Below are 14,361 nucleotides of genomic sequence, written 5' to 3'. Positions count from 1 at the left end.
CATAAAGCAGTTCTTGTGTCTCATTTAGACAGTGTTTTAGCTGGAGTTTGCCATTCTTACAAAGGATTAGACACCTCTATACTCATTTTAAATGTTAAAATCAAGGACAGGCGCGGTGGCTCATGCCTGTAATCCTAGCACTTGGGGAGGCCAGTTTGGGTGGATCACTTGAGGTCAGAAGTTCAAGACCAGCCTGGCCAACATGGTAAAACCCTGTCTCTACTGAAAATACAGAAATTAACTGGGCGTGGTGGCAGGTGCCTGTAATCCCAGCTACTGGGGAGGCTGAGGCAGGAGAATTGCTTGAACCTGGGAGGCAGAGGTTGCAGTGAGCCAAGATTGAGCCACTGCATTCCAGCCTAGCAACAGAGCAAAACTCTGTCTCAAAAAAAAAAAAAAGTTAAAATCAGGCTTTTATTGAATGAGCTTTAATGTATCTGCCACATTGAATGTGTGGGAATACCAGTGTCCTGCAGTTATGGGGTTTGAAATCAGACCTCAGTTTTTAATCTCAGCTTCTCCGCTTACTAGGCTTCTTCTTGGGCAAACTGCTTAACCTCTGTAAGGCTTAATTTTATCACCTGTAAAAATGAGGCTACTCAGGCTATTGTGGGGAATAAATGAAAGTGCATGTAAAGTGCTTGCCACAGTACCTGGCATTAAAGATGTTCACACTGATTCTTCACAACTTGCCTTTGTGATGGTCAGGTTTTATGCGCTGGATAACAGTTAAAAGTTCAGCTTTTGCAACTTTGTAAAATGTATACATAAGCATATTAATTTTAAAATAGCTTTCTTTTTTTTCAAGCAATCACATGGGTTGTCAAAAAATAACAGCTTTGTTATAAATGTGCCTATATAGTATTTTAGCTGTTAAAAATAAATGTTAAATAATATTTTTAATTCTTAAAATTAGCAGGATTATTTTTATTATTTTCATTATTCTTTATTTTTTTGAGACAAGGTCTCACTCTGTTGCCTAGGCTGAAGCACAGTGGTGTGATCATGGCTCATTGCAGCCTCAGCCTCCTGGGCTCAAGTGATCCTCACACCTCAGCCTCCAGAATAGCTGAGACTACAGGAGTACATCACCACACCTGGATAATTTTTTTTTAAAGTTTTTGTAGAAATGGTGTTTCCCTATGTTTCCCAGGCTGGTCTCAAACTCCTGGACTCAAGCAGTCCTCCTGCCTCAGCCGCCCAAAGTGCTGGGATGATAGGCATAAGCCTCCACACTTGGCCAGAACTTTTTTGGATTACTGGAATAGCCTAAACCTTTATTTCCCCTTCCCATCAGTGATACTGAAAGAAAGCAGGGATTTGTTTTGACCTTGACTTTTGAGCTTCATTTCAAAATGGAAATGATTCTTACAAAATATGCAAAAGTGGTTAATGCATTAAATACTATTATAGCATTTGGTAGATGTACTTTAACTTGGAAAATCTACTGAACAAGTTTTTTGAAAGTAATCTTTTCCTTTGTCTCTATTCTCCTTGCCAGTCCCAATTTCAGCATTATCACTTTTTCCCATTTAGTATTTCTTTTCTTAACCTATTAAAATTAATTAATTGTTTGCCAACCTTGTAAACCTGCCCTAGAAGAGATAAAGCTGCAACAATAAGAGTATAAATTATAAGTGGCCTGATGTTGATATATGAATTAACAATAAGCCCTTTCCATTTTCATTCCATTATGCTTCTACTATATTCCTTTATTCTTAAGAGTAGAAATTTCTATTTACTGGTGGCTTAGAGCTGTTCAGCAGTTTCTTCTTATTTGTGTTTTTTTAACATGTAGGTGGATATGGATTATGTGAAGGGAAATGAGGCTTTTTTTTTGTAATTTAGTTTTAAATGGCTAAGTGATAGAATATAGAAAGAAAGAAACAAATACAATTATAATTTGTATTTACTATGGTCGTATACAGAACTTATAGAAAATAATTATTTGTGTCAGTGTTAAGACTTCATTATCTTATAGAATGATTTTAATTAATATACAAGCATAAAATATTTATAGTCTCACTTAACGTTCCTTATTATATAAATCACATTTAAAAAATAAGTATTTTAACTGATTTTGGTTTTTTGTTCATATGATGGTTATTTTTGAAAAGGTCAGTTGGAAAAGTTAACTTTAATTTTATATTGTTTAACACAAAGGAGAAAAGAAATCAAGTCAAAAAAAAGAAAAGATAAAACCAAAAAAGATTGTGAAGAGTCATCACATAAAAAATCCAGATTATCTTCTGCAGAAGAGGCCTCCAAGAAAAAAGATAAAGGTAAAAGGAAATTAAGATAAGGCATCTACTCACATTTGTGAGCATGAAATATAATCTGCCATATTTCATTCATCTAATTGATGAATGCATTGAGAATTTCATTTTATGGTAGTTGAGAGGAAACTGGCTGAGAATTTAGATATGAACTTAAAGTGACTTACAGGAGTTTTAAGAACTCCTCTAAATTAATTAAGGGTTAATTTTAGTTCATTTTTGGCAGATAGTATAATATTGCCAACAGTTTTCTAATTCCTGGCTTTGTCACCTACAGACTTGTTACTTTGCATCAGTCACTGAACTGCTTTATTTTTCTTATGTGTATAGGGGTGAGGTGCATACCTGGCCTTCATACTGGTCAAGCTTATTGTGGAAACTCAAATAAGAATGTGAAAGGGACTTTGATCAGTGCCTTTAAACAGTCTATAATCTATAAATCAATATAAAATTGTAACACTGATTTTATTTATAATGGCCTGTGTGACTTTTTTTACTAGTTTATGAGTTTCTAGAAATGAGAAAGATTGTCATATATCTGTGTTCTCAGAGCCTAGCATGGTGCTGTGCACATATACTTAGAACTGCCTGCTTTTTCTTTAGCAGTCCTTAAGCTCGCTAAGACTCAATTTCTTCATGTGTAAAATGGTCTTGATTCCTTTTAGAATTGTTCAGAAGTTGAAACGAGATAATTCATTAAGCAGTTTGCATAGTACTTGGCACATATTAGCTATTATGAAGGTTACTTCTAGTTGCTTTTTTTAGCCCATAATAAAGTAGAGTCAATCGGCTGTAATTTATAGTGAATCAGACTAATCTAGATAGGTAATTGAATTAGATTCAAGCCAATGTTAATATAATATTTGGACAGGAGAGGGCTCTCTTGCTCCAGCTATGAAGATCATTAGCTATGTTGCATGCTTAGAAGCATTTACTTCTTCTTGCACATGGTAATATATTCATTATGTAGCAGAGTTTAAATCTATGTGCCCTTGTGATACTGTCTACTCCCATAGCTTCAAGTATATGGTGTCACCAACCTTTAGACTTCGTAAAATTGATAGATGGTGAGAGGAAGATATTGTTATTTTATTGCTTATTGAGAGATGGCATTTGTAGCAGAATGCCTTTTTTGTCTCTATCTTAATTATTTTCCACTCTAAGGTAAATTTTAACCAATAAATGTTAAAAATATGTTTTGAGTTTTAAAAACTTATTTATCCTTATATGCTAGTAAAACATTTAATATGTCACTTAAGAAATTTGTTGCCCTCATTGTATTATATGTTCATTCTTATCACAACTGTGATACCATGTTAATCACTGCATATTCCAAATGAAAGAACTAGTCTCTACTTTATAAAATGTTACTCAGTACAATCAAAGTAGATCAGGTAGATGAATGCTCAGGTTCAGGGCTGAGGTTGGACCCTTCGTATTATGCGTACATATGCACATGATCTTCCTTATAGACATTTTTCCCTTAGTGTTCTGTCAGTAGATGACACCTATGTTGACCTAAAAACTAATATCAGAAATCTGGGGATTGTCCTTGATACTTTCTTTCCCCTTATTATTTATGTTTAATTTGTCACCAAGTCCTGTGAATTTTACCCCCAGAGTATATATTTCTCAAGTTCTCTCCACCCTACTACAAACCACTATATTTTCTCTTATAGGCTACTGTTGTATTCTCCTTACGGGTTCCGCCTCTGTCTTGCCATCCCACCTTCCCTCCTCTTAATCCATTCTCCATAAATCAATGATTTCCTGTTGTTTTTAGGCTGATAAGCAAAATCCTGGACAAAGCTAAAAGGTTCTCTGTGATCCAGAACTTGTGTACTATACAAGGCTTGTTTCTCACCACTCCGTACCTCACGTTCACACTCCCCCCATGTAGCCTTTCAGTTTCTGGAAAATGTCAAGCCTCTTTCAATTTTAGGGGTTACATGGATGCTGTGTCTTCTCTTCCTAAAACTCTCAGTTCTATCCCAGCTCATCCTTCAGGTCTAAGCTCTTAAATGTCATTTCCAAGGATCCTTTCCTGATTTCATCCCCCACCTTGAATCTAAATTAGGACTCTCATTTGTAATGCTGTCATGGCTCCTGACACTTTCCATTATTACACATATGACGATGTAAAAGCCAAAGAGAGGCAGAGATTCTGCCTGCTTTGTTCATTGCTATATCCCCAGCACCCCACTAGCTCATGTTCAGCATAAATAATAATGAGTAAAGGACTTTGAAGATTCTTCAGGGATAGAAGACCAAAGGAAGGTGGAATTGAGACATCTCTTTCTTATGTATTCTCTATTTAGAGTGCCTTTGAAAGCAAAGTCTCTAGAAATATAGCTTTTTTACCGCCAACTTCTATGGTATATAACAGAAAATAACAAAATTTTAGCAAACTTTTAGGAAAACCATGTGGAACTCTTTAATATCTTATCTGGGATCATCTAGAATTAGCTTTATCATTGATTTGATTCTTTCTTGCCAAACCACCTTAATTTGGACCAGACTTGAAGAGTAATTAATAAACGCTTAACATCTCAGCTGCGTTTGGACTGTTGACAACTTCCTTTAATTTTATTTCTATCTTTCTGGCCTCTCTTTAGCTAATGCTTTTTTTTTTTTTTGTAAGGCAGGGTCTTCTTGTTCTGTCACCCAGGCCCCAGGCTGGAGTGCTGGAATACAGTGGCATAATCTTGGCTCACTGCAGCAGGCTTAACCTCGGAGGCCCATGTGATCCTCCTTTCTCAGCCTCCCAGGTAACTGGGACTGCAGGCCTGCACTACCATACTCAGCTAATTTTGTTGTTGTTGTTGTTGTTGCAGAGACAGGGTCTTGCTGTTTCCCAGACTGGTCTCAAACTCCTGGCCTCAAGCAATTCTCTCACCTTGGCCCCCCAAAGTGCTGGGATTACCAGCATGAGTCATCACACCCGACCTCCTTAGCTGCTTTTAACTGAAGTTCCTTCTCAGTCTTACATTTAGCTGTTAGAGTTCCTCGGGGCTCTTACCTAGATTTCTCTAGTTTCTCTCTGTACTCCCAGTGTAATCCCATCAACTCTCATAGCTTTAGGTTACCGTCTTAGAAAATGTTAAATAAGTAATAGATGGATGAACTAGATAGCTGAATGAATGGATAGAGAGAAAAAATAAGAAAGATCAGTAGCTGACTTTAAGGACCAGTCTGCTTTGGCAGGTATGAGGAGAACAAGATATTTAGGTAGACTGTCTTGGGAAAATGTTCAGAATCTTATCTGTCTCACTATCACCCCTTTCCCAAAAGCTACGTCATCCTTCAGGTTTCTGCTTAGCTCAATTCCTTGGAAAGGCCCTTCCTGACACCCTTCTCCTCACTTCTCCAAATAAGATTATGTTCCTCTTACATATTCCAATAATACCTGTCACTTCTCCTTTAGAAATACATAGTATCCTTGGAATAAATTGTTTATTTTCTGTAAGGGAAGGGACTGTGTGACATGTTTACTTCGTTATCTCTAATTCCTAATAGTGCTTGCTCCCATAGTAGGCATTCAATAAGTGTAGGTGAGTGAATCAGTGAATTCAACCACATTTTCTGAAAGTTGAAAGGAACTTCAGAGATCAGTCCTGGAATCACGACTGAAAGGATATTCTTTAATTTTGCTTTTCAAAGTAAAGTCCTCTGGGCAGCATTTAGGAACTTGTTAGCAACTCACAATCTCAGACCCTTCCAGATCTACTAACAAGTTCCCAGGGCGAATCATATGCACTAAAGTTTGAGAGAGGCACTGCTGTATATTATGTGGTTGTTCTGCATTGGTTCAACATTTCCAGGGAAAAGGAACCCACTACTATCAAAAATAAAGCTTTACATTTTCAGGTAGTTGTATTTGCTAGCATGTTTCTCTTAACATTCAGCCAAAATCTACAGCTTCCTCCCTTTGGTTCTAATTATGTTCTTGGGCCTCCAAATTAAGCCTAACATCTTTTTTACCTACGGACCTTTGGATATTGGGAAGCAGGTATCATGTTCCTCATTAGAGGATGACAGGAAAGAATACATTTCCTGTTTCCTTACCCTGTAGTTCTTATACTCTTCATCTGGTCTAAAGGGGCCAAAAACTTTGGGTTACGAGGCCTCCTATCCAGGAACATTGGAGGAATTGTTACTGTCCATCTGTCACCTGCCCTTTTTTACTTTATCATCCTTCAGAAATATTTTCCCTGAGGTCTTATTGCAGGAAGCTCTGTATCGTGGTGATTTTTTTTTTAAATTACACTGACCGATCTTCAGTGCCTTTCTCTCTCTGTTTCTCTCACTGGATGACCATTGTAGAGCTGAGAATTTTTGTTTTATGACATAATTGTGTTGTGTTCTTATCAGTTTCTGAGAACTAATACTTACCTACATATATGACTTTAGAAAAGATACTGTAAAAAGCAAGTATTTATTTGTAAACTGCTTTCAAATGTTGAACATCTCTATAGATAATAAATTATTGCTTATATTGCAGCTAATTATCTGTGAGGTTTTCTTTTTAGCAATATGAGATTTTTTTTGCAGGTATTCATTATTTTTTGTTTTGTGCTGGCTATTACAGACCATATGAGCACATAAGATATGATCTCTGCCTAAAAGAACGTAACATTTTAATGAGGGAGATAAGACTAAGGAACATGAAAGATTAGAAAACAGCGAAGTGCTTATCTGTAAGACTATAAGCAAACTAGAATATTGCTAAGAATTCTGGTTATAGCTACAATGATTGCACTATTACAAGATGATAGTTAATAAATCAATGATGTTTCCTTTTCAGGACATTCATCTTCAAAGAAATCTGAAGATTCTCTACTTAGTAAGTAACAAGTGTTTATTTAATAAAAATATGCATTTGAGGTATTTGCAATTTAGATTTCCCATGAATCGTGTCTTGCTGTGATGTGAATTATTTTTTGTTTTTGTTAATTATTTTTGTACATGAGAAAAACTGTAGAAAAAAGGCCAAAAGTGTATAGGATTTATTCCCCAATTAAGGGCATTAAGAAGTTTCTTATTTTAAGTATAGAGAGCATTAAAAATTTTTCCAGTAAATACAATGGATATATCTTTCAATTTCATGTTATAAAATGTGAAGGAAGAAAGATAAAGGGATGAGGTTGAAATGGATTTAAATGAAGGCCTATGGTTTTCACTAGCTTGGATCAAAACAGATTGGATTTCGTTGAGTATTTGCTGCAAATTTTATTATTTTTTCCCTGCAATATTCCGAAAAGTATTCACAATGACTTATAAAAACATACACAATAAGTTTTTTTAAGGTTAAAAAAGTCAGAATAATGGAAAAATAAGGTAGAATAGCAATGTAAAGCTACAGGTGAAATTTATACACACAAATGTATTCCAAAAAGTCCTGCATAATTGCAGAGATAGATCACAGATTTGTCAGTGTTCTTCCTAACAACCAAACCTAAGAGTGAAACCAGCAATAGAAAGATTAATTGTACCCATAAGATAATAATGAGAACTCCTGGAGTGTTCAGCTTTTTGCTGGCAGTTTTGAGAGAAGAGTCTTCTATGGGTTTATAAAAGGGTACACCCATTTGTGTCATAACAAACAGTAGCTTTGAATCTAAACAGTAATATAATGTTGAATTTTTTAAAGACTTGTAGTAGGCTCAAGGCCTAATAATAAGGTGTAGTTCAATAGCATATCTAATTCATTTTATACTCTCTGGACTTATCTCATAGAAATTTAGAAACTTGAGATTTCTAGGCTTACTTAGTTATTTTATTTTATTTTTTTGGAGACGGAGTCATGCTCTTTCACCCAGGTTGGAGTGCAGTGGCGCGATCTCAGCTGACTGCAGCCTCTGCTTCCCAGGTTCAAGTGATTCTCCTGCCTCAGCCTCCCAAGTCGCCGGGACTGCAGGCACCCATCACTATGCCCAGCTAATTTTTGTATATTTAGTAGAGATGGGGTTTCACCATGTTGGCCAGGCTGGTCTTGAACTCCTGACCTTGTGATCTGCCTGCCTCGGCCTCCCAAAGTGCTGGGATTACAGGCGTGAGCCACCATGCCTGGTCACTTGGTTATTTATAAACCTAAGAATTAAGAAAACAATTTTTATGACTTTAAAATAATATTTATTGTGGCAAACTCAGGGAAAAAAGTTTGATGATTATTCTAAATTTCAAAACTCAAATATAAACATTATTTGCATTTAGTATAATTCTTAACAAGAAATTTTAAATATTCAGTGATCAGAAATTTTGCACTGAGAAAAATAGAAATGTTAAGATATTTGTTGTTTAAAAATTTAGCAGAGAGGGAGATGTTGATGGAGGTATCCCTCTCTTAGGAATATAGTATATTCCTTATCATTATTTTGCTTGTACCAACTTTGTTTTCAACATATTTGAAGTGTCTTAAAGCACTGACTCTTTCTCTCCACGTAAATTCTAATTTATCAGGAGGTCCTTTCCTAAATTAGGTAAAATGTAGTGACAGTTTCGAAAATACATTCAAGTATAAGACCAGTGGACCAATGTTATCTCAGGATGAAATCATAGATACATACTTCAACAAAGGTGTACACAGGCTAAAGTGGGAGAGTGTATTTTAGTTTTCATCCATTTCCAACAATGAGAGGTGTGAATGCTTATGCAATATAGAAAAAATTCCCCTTTTTCAGTTCTAATTTTTTATCCTTAAAAAGTCTTTTGGGGCAAATTCTTGAATCACTGATTTATATTATTCTTTTATTTCTTCTGCCTGCCTTCTCCTTCCCACTGTCTTTCACCCCTGCGCTTTGAATCCTTCCCTGCTTCCTAGAAATAGCCCTTAATGCTCTTTTACCTCTCCTCAGCTAAGTCAAATTTTTACTAGTAGAAGCAGGGTGAATACTGTGAAGACTATATCCAATCTGAGAAACCCCTAGCTAATTTGATCTTGAAAAAACAAACTATCCACTTCAAGCTGACCTGCTGTTTGGCAGCCGGAACGCTATTTACCATAGCAAGCATGAAACATATACATTGTTATGGTATGCCAACCCCAGATATCCTCTCAGGCGGTCAGTCATCTGTATTACATGGTCTTGGCAATTTCAGACCTCACATTTTGCTCTTTATTTCCATTTGGACAATACTCAGTTACCTTCTTAACCCATTTGACATCTGGATTATTAAAACCAAATCCATGGAGAGAAACTCAATTTCTGTTGGGACAGTAACAAGTGCTTTAGATATGTTACCTCATTTAATCTTAATAATGTGCATATAATATCCTCATTTTGTAGATGAGAAAAATCAAGACCTAGAGAATGTCTTTAAATGAATGAAGAAACTCAATTTTTAAATATATATATATTTAAAGTATACAACTTGATGATTTGCTGCCCTCTTAACAAATTTCAAGTATTGTTATCTTTAGTCACCTTGCACATGAGATCGCCCAAGAACCAAAGAATTGAAGTAAAGTGCCCAAGGTCAAATAGTTAATGGCAAAGCTGGGATTAAACATAAGTTTATAATTCCAAAGTCTATGCCCTTTACCTGTATCATCAATCAATAACTGTTCATCAGTGAAATCAACTGTATGTCTATTCTTTATACCTCAGTTTTGGCATATGCATTGTACAGATCCACATTAAATGATTTGATCTATGTTTCACTTCTGTCTGTAAAATGGGTATAAAGAGACCTACTTCATTGGATTATTATCAGAATCAAATGAGAAAACATACATGTAAAGTATGTGCCTGACGCAAAGTAAGTCCTTGATAACCTGTAGCTATCATTGTTATCAGAGAAAAGAAAAATACAGACATATAAATCCTGTGTTTGTTCTCTAGAATTGATGAAATCAAAAGTTAAGTCTATAAAAATCTGACCTGTCCATTTGTTACCATGATTGTTGGAGACATTTGCCATTTCTTAAGTAGTGCAAGTTATTAGTTACCATATAATATCCACAAAAACCAAGATGATAGACCTACTTTCATTATTCAAAACATGTAGGAAAAATTGTATATAATTTTAGGCACCACACTCTAAAGGGAACATTGAAAACTTGAAGCAGGTCAAGAAGAAAAAAACTGAGGTATGGAGAAAACTTGAAATTATATTGTAGGAAGAATGTTGGAGGAACTGCAGATGTTTACCTGGGAGAAGAGTGAAAGGATGGGAGGGAAGAGATGAGGAAGTAGACATGGAAATTACTGTATGGATATTTGCAAGGCTGCTACTATGTAGGAGACTTATTTTTTATGACTCTGGGTTGGCAGAACTGCCCAAAGACAGATTTTTGCCTTAATTTAAGGAAAAACTTGTCCCTTAGAACTGTCTGACAAAAGGAATGGAGAAATGGGCTGCCTCCGGAGTAGCGAGTGTTCCAGCATGGATTGAATTGGCACTTATTGGAGGTGTTGCAGTGAAGGTTCATTCATTGGATAAGTGTTGGATTAAATGACCTCCAGGTTCCCCTTTCAACTCAGAAAGTCAGTGACTTAAATTCTGATCCCTACTTACCAATAATTACTGAATAGATTTGACAGTGATGCATTCTTTTGTGTTGCCTGTTCTTCCAATTGTTATTTCCTTAGTAACACTCCTCCCACCCCTGGCAGGTTGTAACAGTTATGATAGCAATGATTTGTAGTGACTACCAACCCTCAGGGAACCAGGATACTATAGATTCATAGGGTTATAAGGGACCTTAAAGGTCATTTAGTCCAGTCTTGTAGACTTGATTCTCTAGGGATATCTGGCCACTTTTTTAGTGGGTATTTTTTAAGACAGTTAGTTTATAATGTTCCTCTAAACTGACTTGATTTTTTAGTAAAATTGACTGGTATCAGAAAACTGGTGTAAGAAAGCTGGCATGTGGGAAGTACTCTTGGAAGGGAACAAGATAACAGCTGTCCACTTCTAAAGGCCTTGTAGGTTTCGTTCTCTGGCATCATTAACATTAGCAGAGTAATACAATAGTAATAACCTTGCTAGGCCTAATTAATTTTTCTCTGCTTTCTTTATCTCATATTAATGAGTTTTCATAAAAATAAGAGAAGATTTTAATTCTTTTTTTCCCTCACATTATCAATTTGGGACACTGGCCATTCCAGTGATGGCTGTCATTGAGTCAGGAATCTTGTTTTCAAGATTAAAATTTTATCATTTGTATGTAGATCATTAGAATACAAAATGCCCTCCCCCACTTTTGCCATTTTTGCTAGAATTGGTGTCAGAATAGATTCAGTTAGGAGCAAAGTTCAGACACACATGTTGATTCAGGGATCAGAGTCCAACAGGTAAAAGGCTAGAACCACCGTAACAAATCAATGCTGTTTTATTTTTATGTTGTGTTTAACTAAAGGACATTCTGTATTGACAGGCCACATTTGTGCCATTTCTTTTTTAGACTAATAATCATTATTGGAGAGGAGTTGTCTGCTAATGTAACTACTTTGTGGGTTATAGTGTTATTGTCTGATAATTTTGCAGTATTTTTAAATTTTTAGTTGACTAATACAGGTGATTTATTTGAAACATATCTATTTTGTCATCTTTAATAAAATGTCTTTATTGTTTTTACTGATTTTGAAGGTAATTCATGCTCATTGTTTAAAATACAAACAATTTGAAAATGTTTAAAATAGAAAGTAAAAGTATTCCAGGCCCACAGGTAATATAATCACTGTTAAATTTGGTTGGCTTTTGCAAACTTACAATACATATATAAAATTACATGTATGTATATAATGTGCATATGTTTTTAACATATCTATTATACTATGCATACTTTTTGTAACTTTTTAAAAATTTGATATAGAATGGACATTTTTCTATTGCAGTACATACAGATATGCTAATGTTTTTAAACAGCTGTATAGTATTTATTTAACCAGTCCTTAATCCCTAATTGGTGGGGAATTAGGTTTTTTGTTGTTGTTGTTATACAGTGTGCATCTTTGTACATATGTATCAGAGGTGCTTATTTATGTATGTAAGTAATCAAATTCCTAAAAGCAGCATTGCTGGTCAAAGGGTATGTGTTTTAAACTGATCTATATTGCCAGATTTTTCTCCAGAAAAAGGTTTACAGAATTTTCACTCCCAGCAATGTGTGAGAATGCCAGTTTCTTCCCTGAAACAGGCTTCTTCTCATTATGTAATCAGCATTGGTTTTTTAAAATGTCTGACAATTTTTTTTTAAATAATTTAACTAGCTGGTCTTACATACTAGCTCAGTTCTTAAGGTACTAATCCTAATGTAAACATGTTCTCTACAAATGTAAATCTTAACTTGTGTGTCTTCTGTGTAACCAAGAAAAAGAAGAAACTAGATCAGAGACAACTATATTGCAAGAGATAATTGACTTATAAGAGTTAATATTGGAATTGCTACTTTAACTCAGTGTAACTTAGAGAAGTTTCGATGAGACTTAAAATCCTTGGCCTTTTTGCTGAGATTCTTTGGTAACCCTTGGCTTATTTATAGATGTTTTAAAAGAATTTATTGTACCTGTGAGAGTGAATTAAATTTCTAGAGAGCCATAAAAGTTGAAGCTGAGTTAAATAAAAAGTTAATTGTATTGGCGAATAATTCAAAATGTGCTTTAAGTATAATAGGTTTTTAAAAATCATCTTTTTTAAATGAACAGGAAACTCTGATGAGGAAGAAAGTGCTTCAGAATCTGAACTTTGGAAGGGTCCACTACCAGAGACAGATGAAAAATCACAGTAAGTGCTGATATTAATAGAGAATATGTACCTTTTCAATCAGTTTAGGAAGCTATAACCACAGCTTTATTAATGGAAAAATACAACATCATGGTGATCTATTTAATGCCAAGGACTGCCTAGCCTGGTAAGATTAGAGCTTATTCCCAGCCATTGTCATAAGCAGCCAACACATCCAGCTTCCTCCTGGTAAATAAATCTTTCATCAGTTCACTTTAACAGATGAACCTCTGGTCCTTGCTTGGATTTCTTCAGAGATGGCTGTTTCCTAAGCTTCCAGAGAAGCCTATTCCATCATACTGTGATTATCATAAACCTATGCAAGGGAATCCCTTGCATGGGAAGTACACTTCCATACTGCTATCCCACTGGTCTTTTAAAAAGTAAAATAATAATATTTACTGTTACAAATACATAATATATTTACTATGCTCAGTGTAGTAAAAAAACTACAGCCTAAGGAGATTTACCCAATTCCCCTTAGTTATTCCCCAATATAACTTAGGCTTACATTTTTCCTTAAAAATAGTTTCTTTTTTATTCACTTCTTGAGCAGACTATAATTTAAAATGAGAATGAACAGAGAAGTTATAAAGTAAGCCCACAAAGTAAAGAGAAGCAATGACATTTCACAAGTATTTCAAAGCAAAATTTTAGGTAATACATTTAGGGAGAGGTGCCAACATATGAAATATTTTTATTTTAATCAATCTGGGTATAGTTATGATTATTCTAGAAACTAAGAATTATTTGATGGCTGAATCATGGCAATATATTGATATATAGCAGAATCAGCCAATACGTTGGCTTAAAGTATTTTATTTTTATTAATCTCATATAATGTATCATGTAGTAATTTTTTTACTCTAATTATTGATCTTAATATGTATGCTTTTTTTTTTAAATAGGGAAGAAGAATTTGATGAGTATTTTCAGGATTTGTTTCTATGAGACGAGAGAGAGAAGCCTCCGCTCCTTAATGTGAAACTTCATGAAGTTTTAAACTTCATACAATTTGAAATTCCATATAAGTTTTTATCTGCAAGTTACAGCTTGTGTGGTTTGTCTTTGGAAATAAAAGTCCAGGTTCTCTCAGAATGTCAGAGGCTTTGGAAGTTCATTAGTTCAATTAAAGACTTTCCTGTCCTTTAAATATCTTTTCAATTGCTTATCTACAATTCTGTTTTATTTGTAGCTCCTAGAGGATAGAGCTGGACAGATTCCATTGTTCCTACATTTTGTAGGTTTTTTTTCACTGCCTTCCTTATGTATCTTCTCTTGCCTTCATTATTTTATTTTATTATTTCTTCTTTTTCTTTTTTTTTAGAGCCACCAATACTGGATTTGTTTGTTTTTC

General features: G+C 34.9%; 1 protein-coding gene across 2 annotated transcripts in view; it reads left to right on the top strand.

The window, feature by feature from the left end:
* The window catches only part of LOC100991425 (protein FRA10AC1), a 32,772-nt gene extending 18,670 nt beyond the window's left edge, over positions 1-14,102 (top strand). For both annotated transcript variants that reach the window (XM_034931119.4, XM_003825373.6), the window contains exons 11-14: positions 2,164-2,282; positions 7,081-7,119; positions 12,926-13,004; positions 13,913-14,102. In XM_034931119.4, the coding sequence (XP_034787010.1) occupies positions 2,164-2,282; positions 7,081-7,119; positions 12,926-13,004; positions 13,913-13,955 (280 nt within the window). In that variant the 3' untranslated portion in view covers positions 13,956-14,102. The remainder of the gene's footprint in view (positions 1-2,163; positions 2,283-7,080; positions 7,120-12,925; positions 13,005-13,912) is intronic.
* The last annotated feature ends 259 nt before the right edge of the window (positions 14,103-14,361 follow it).

Source organism: Pan paniscus, chromosome 8 (genome assembly GCF_029289425.2).
Source record: "Pan paniscus chromosome 8, NHGRI_mPanPan1-v2.0_pri, whole genome shotgun sequence".
Taxonomy (NCBI): Eukaryota; Metazoa; Chordata; class Mammalia; order Primates; family Hominidae; genus Pan; species Pan paniscus.
Note: the sequence above shows the minus strand (reverse complement) of the source record. Positions and strands in the feature narration are given on the sequence as shown.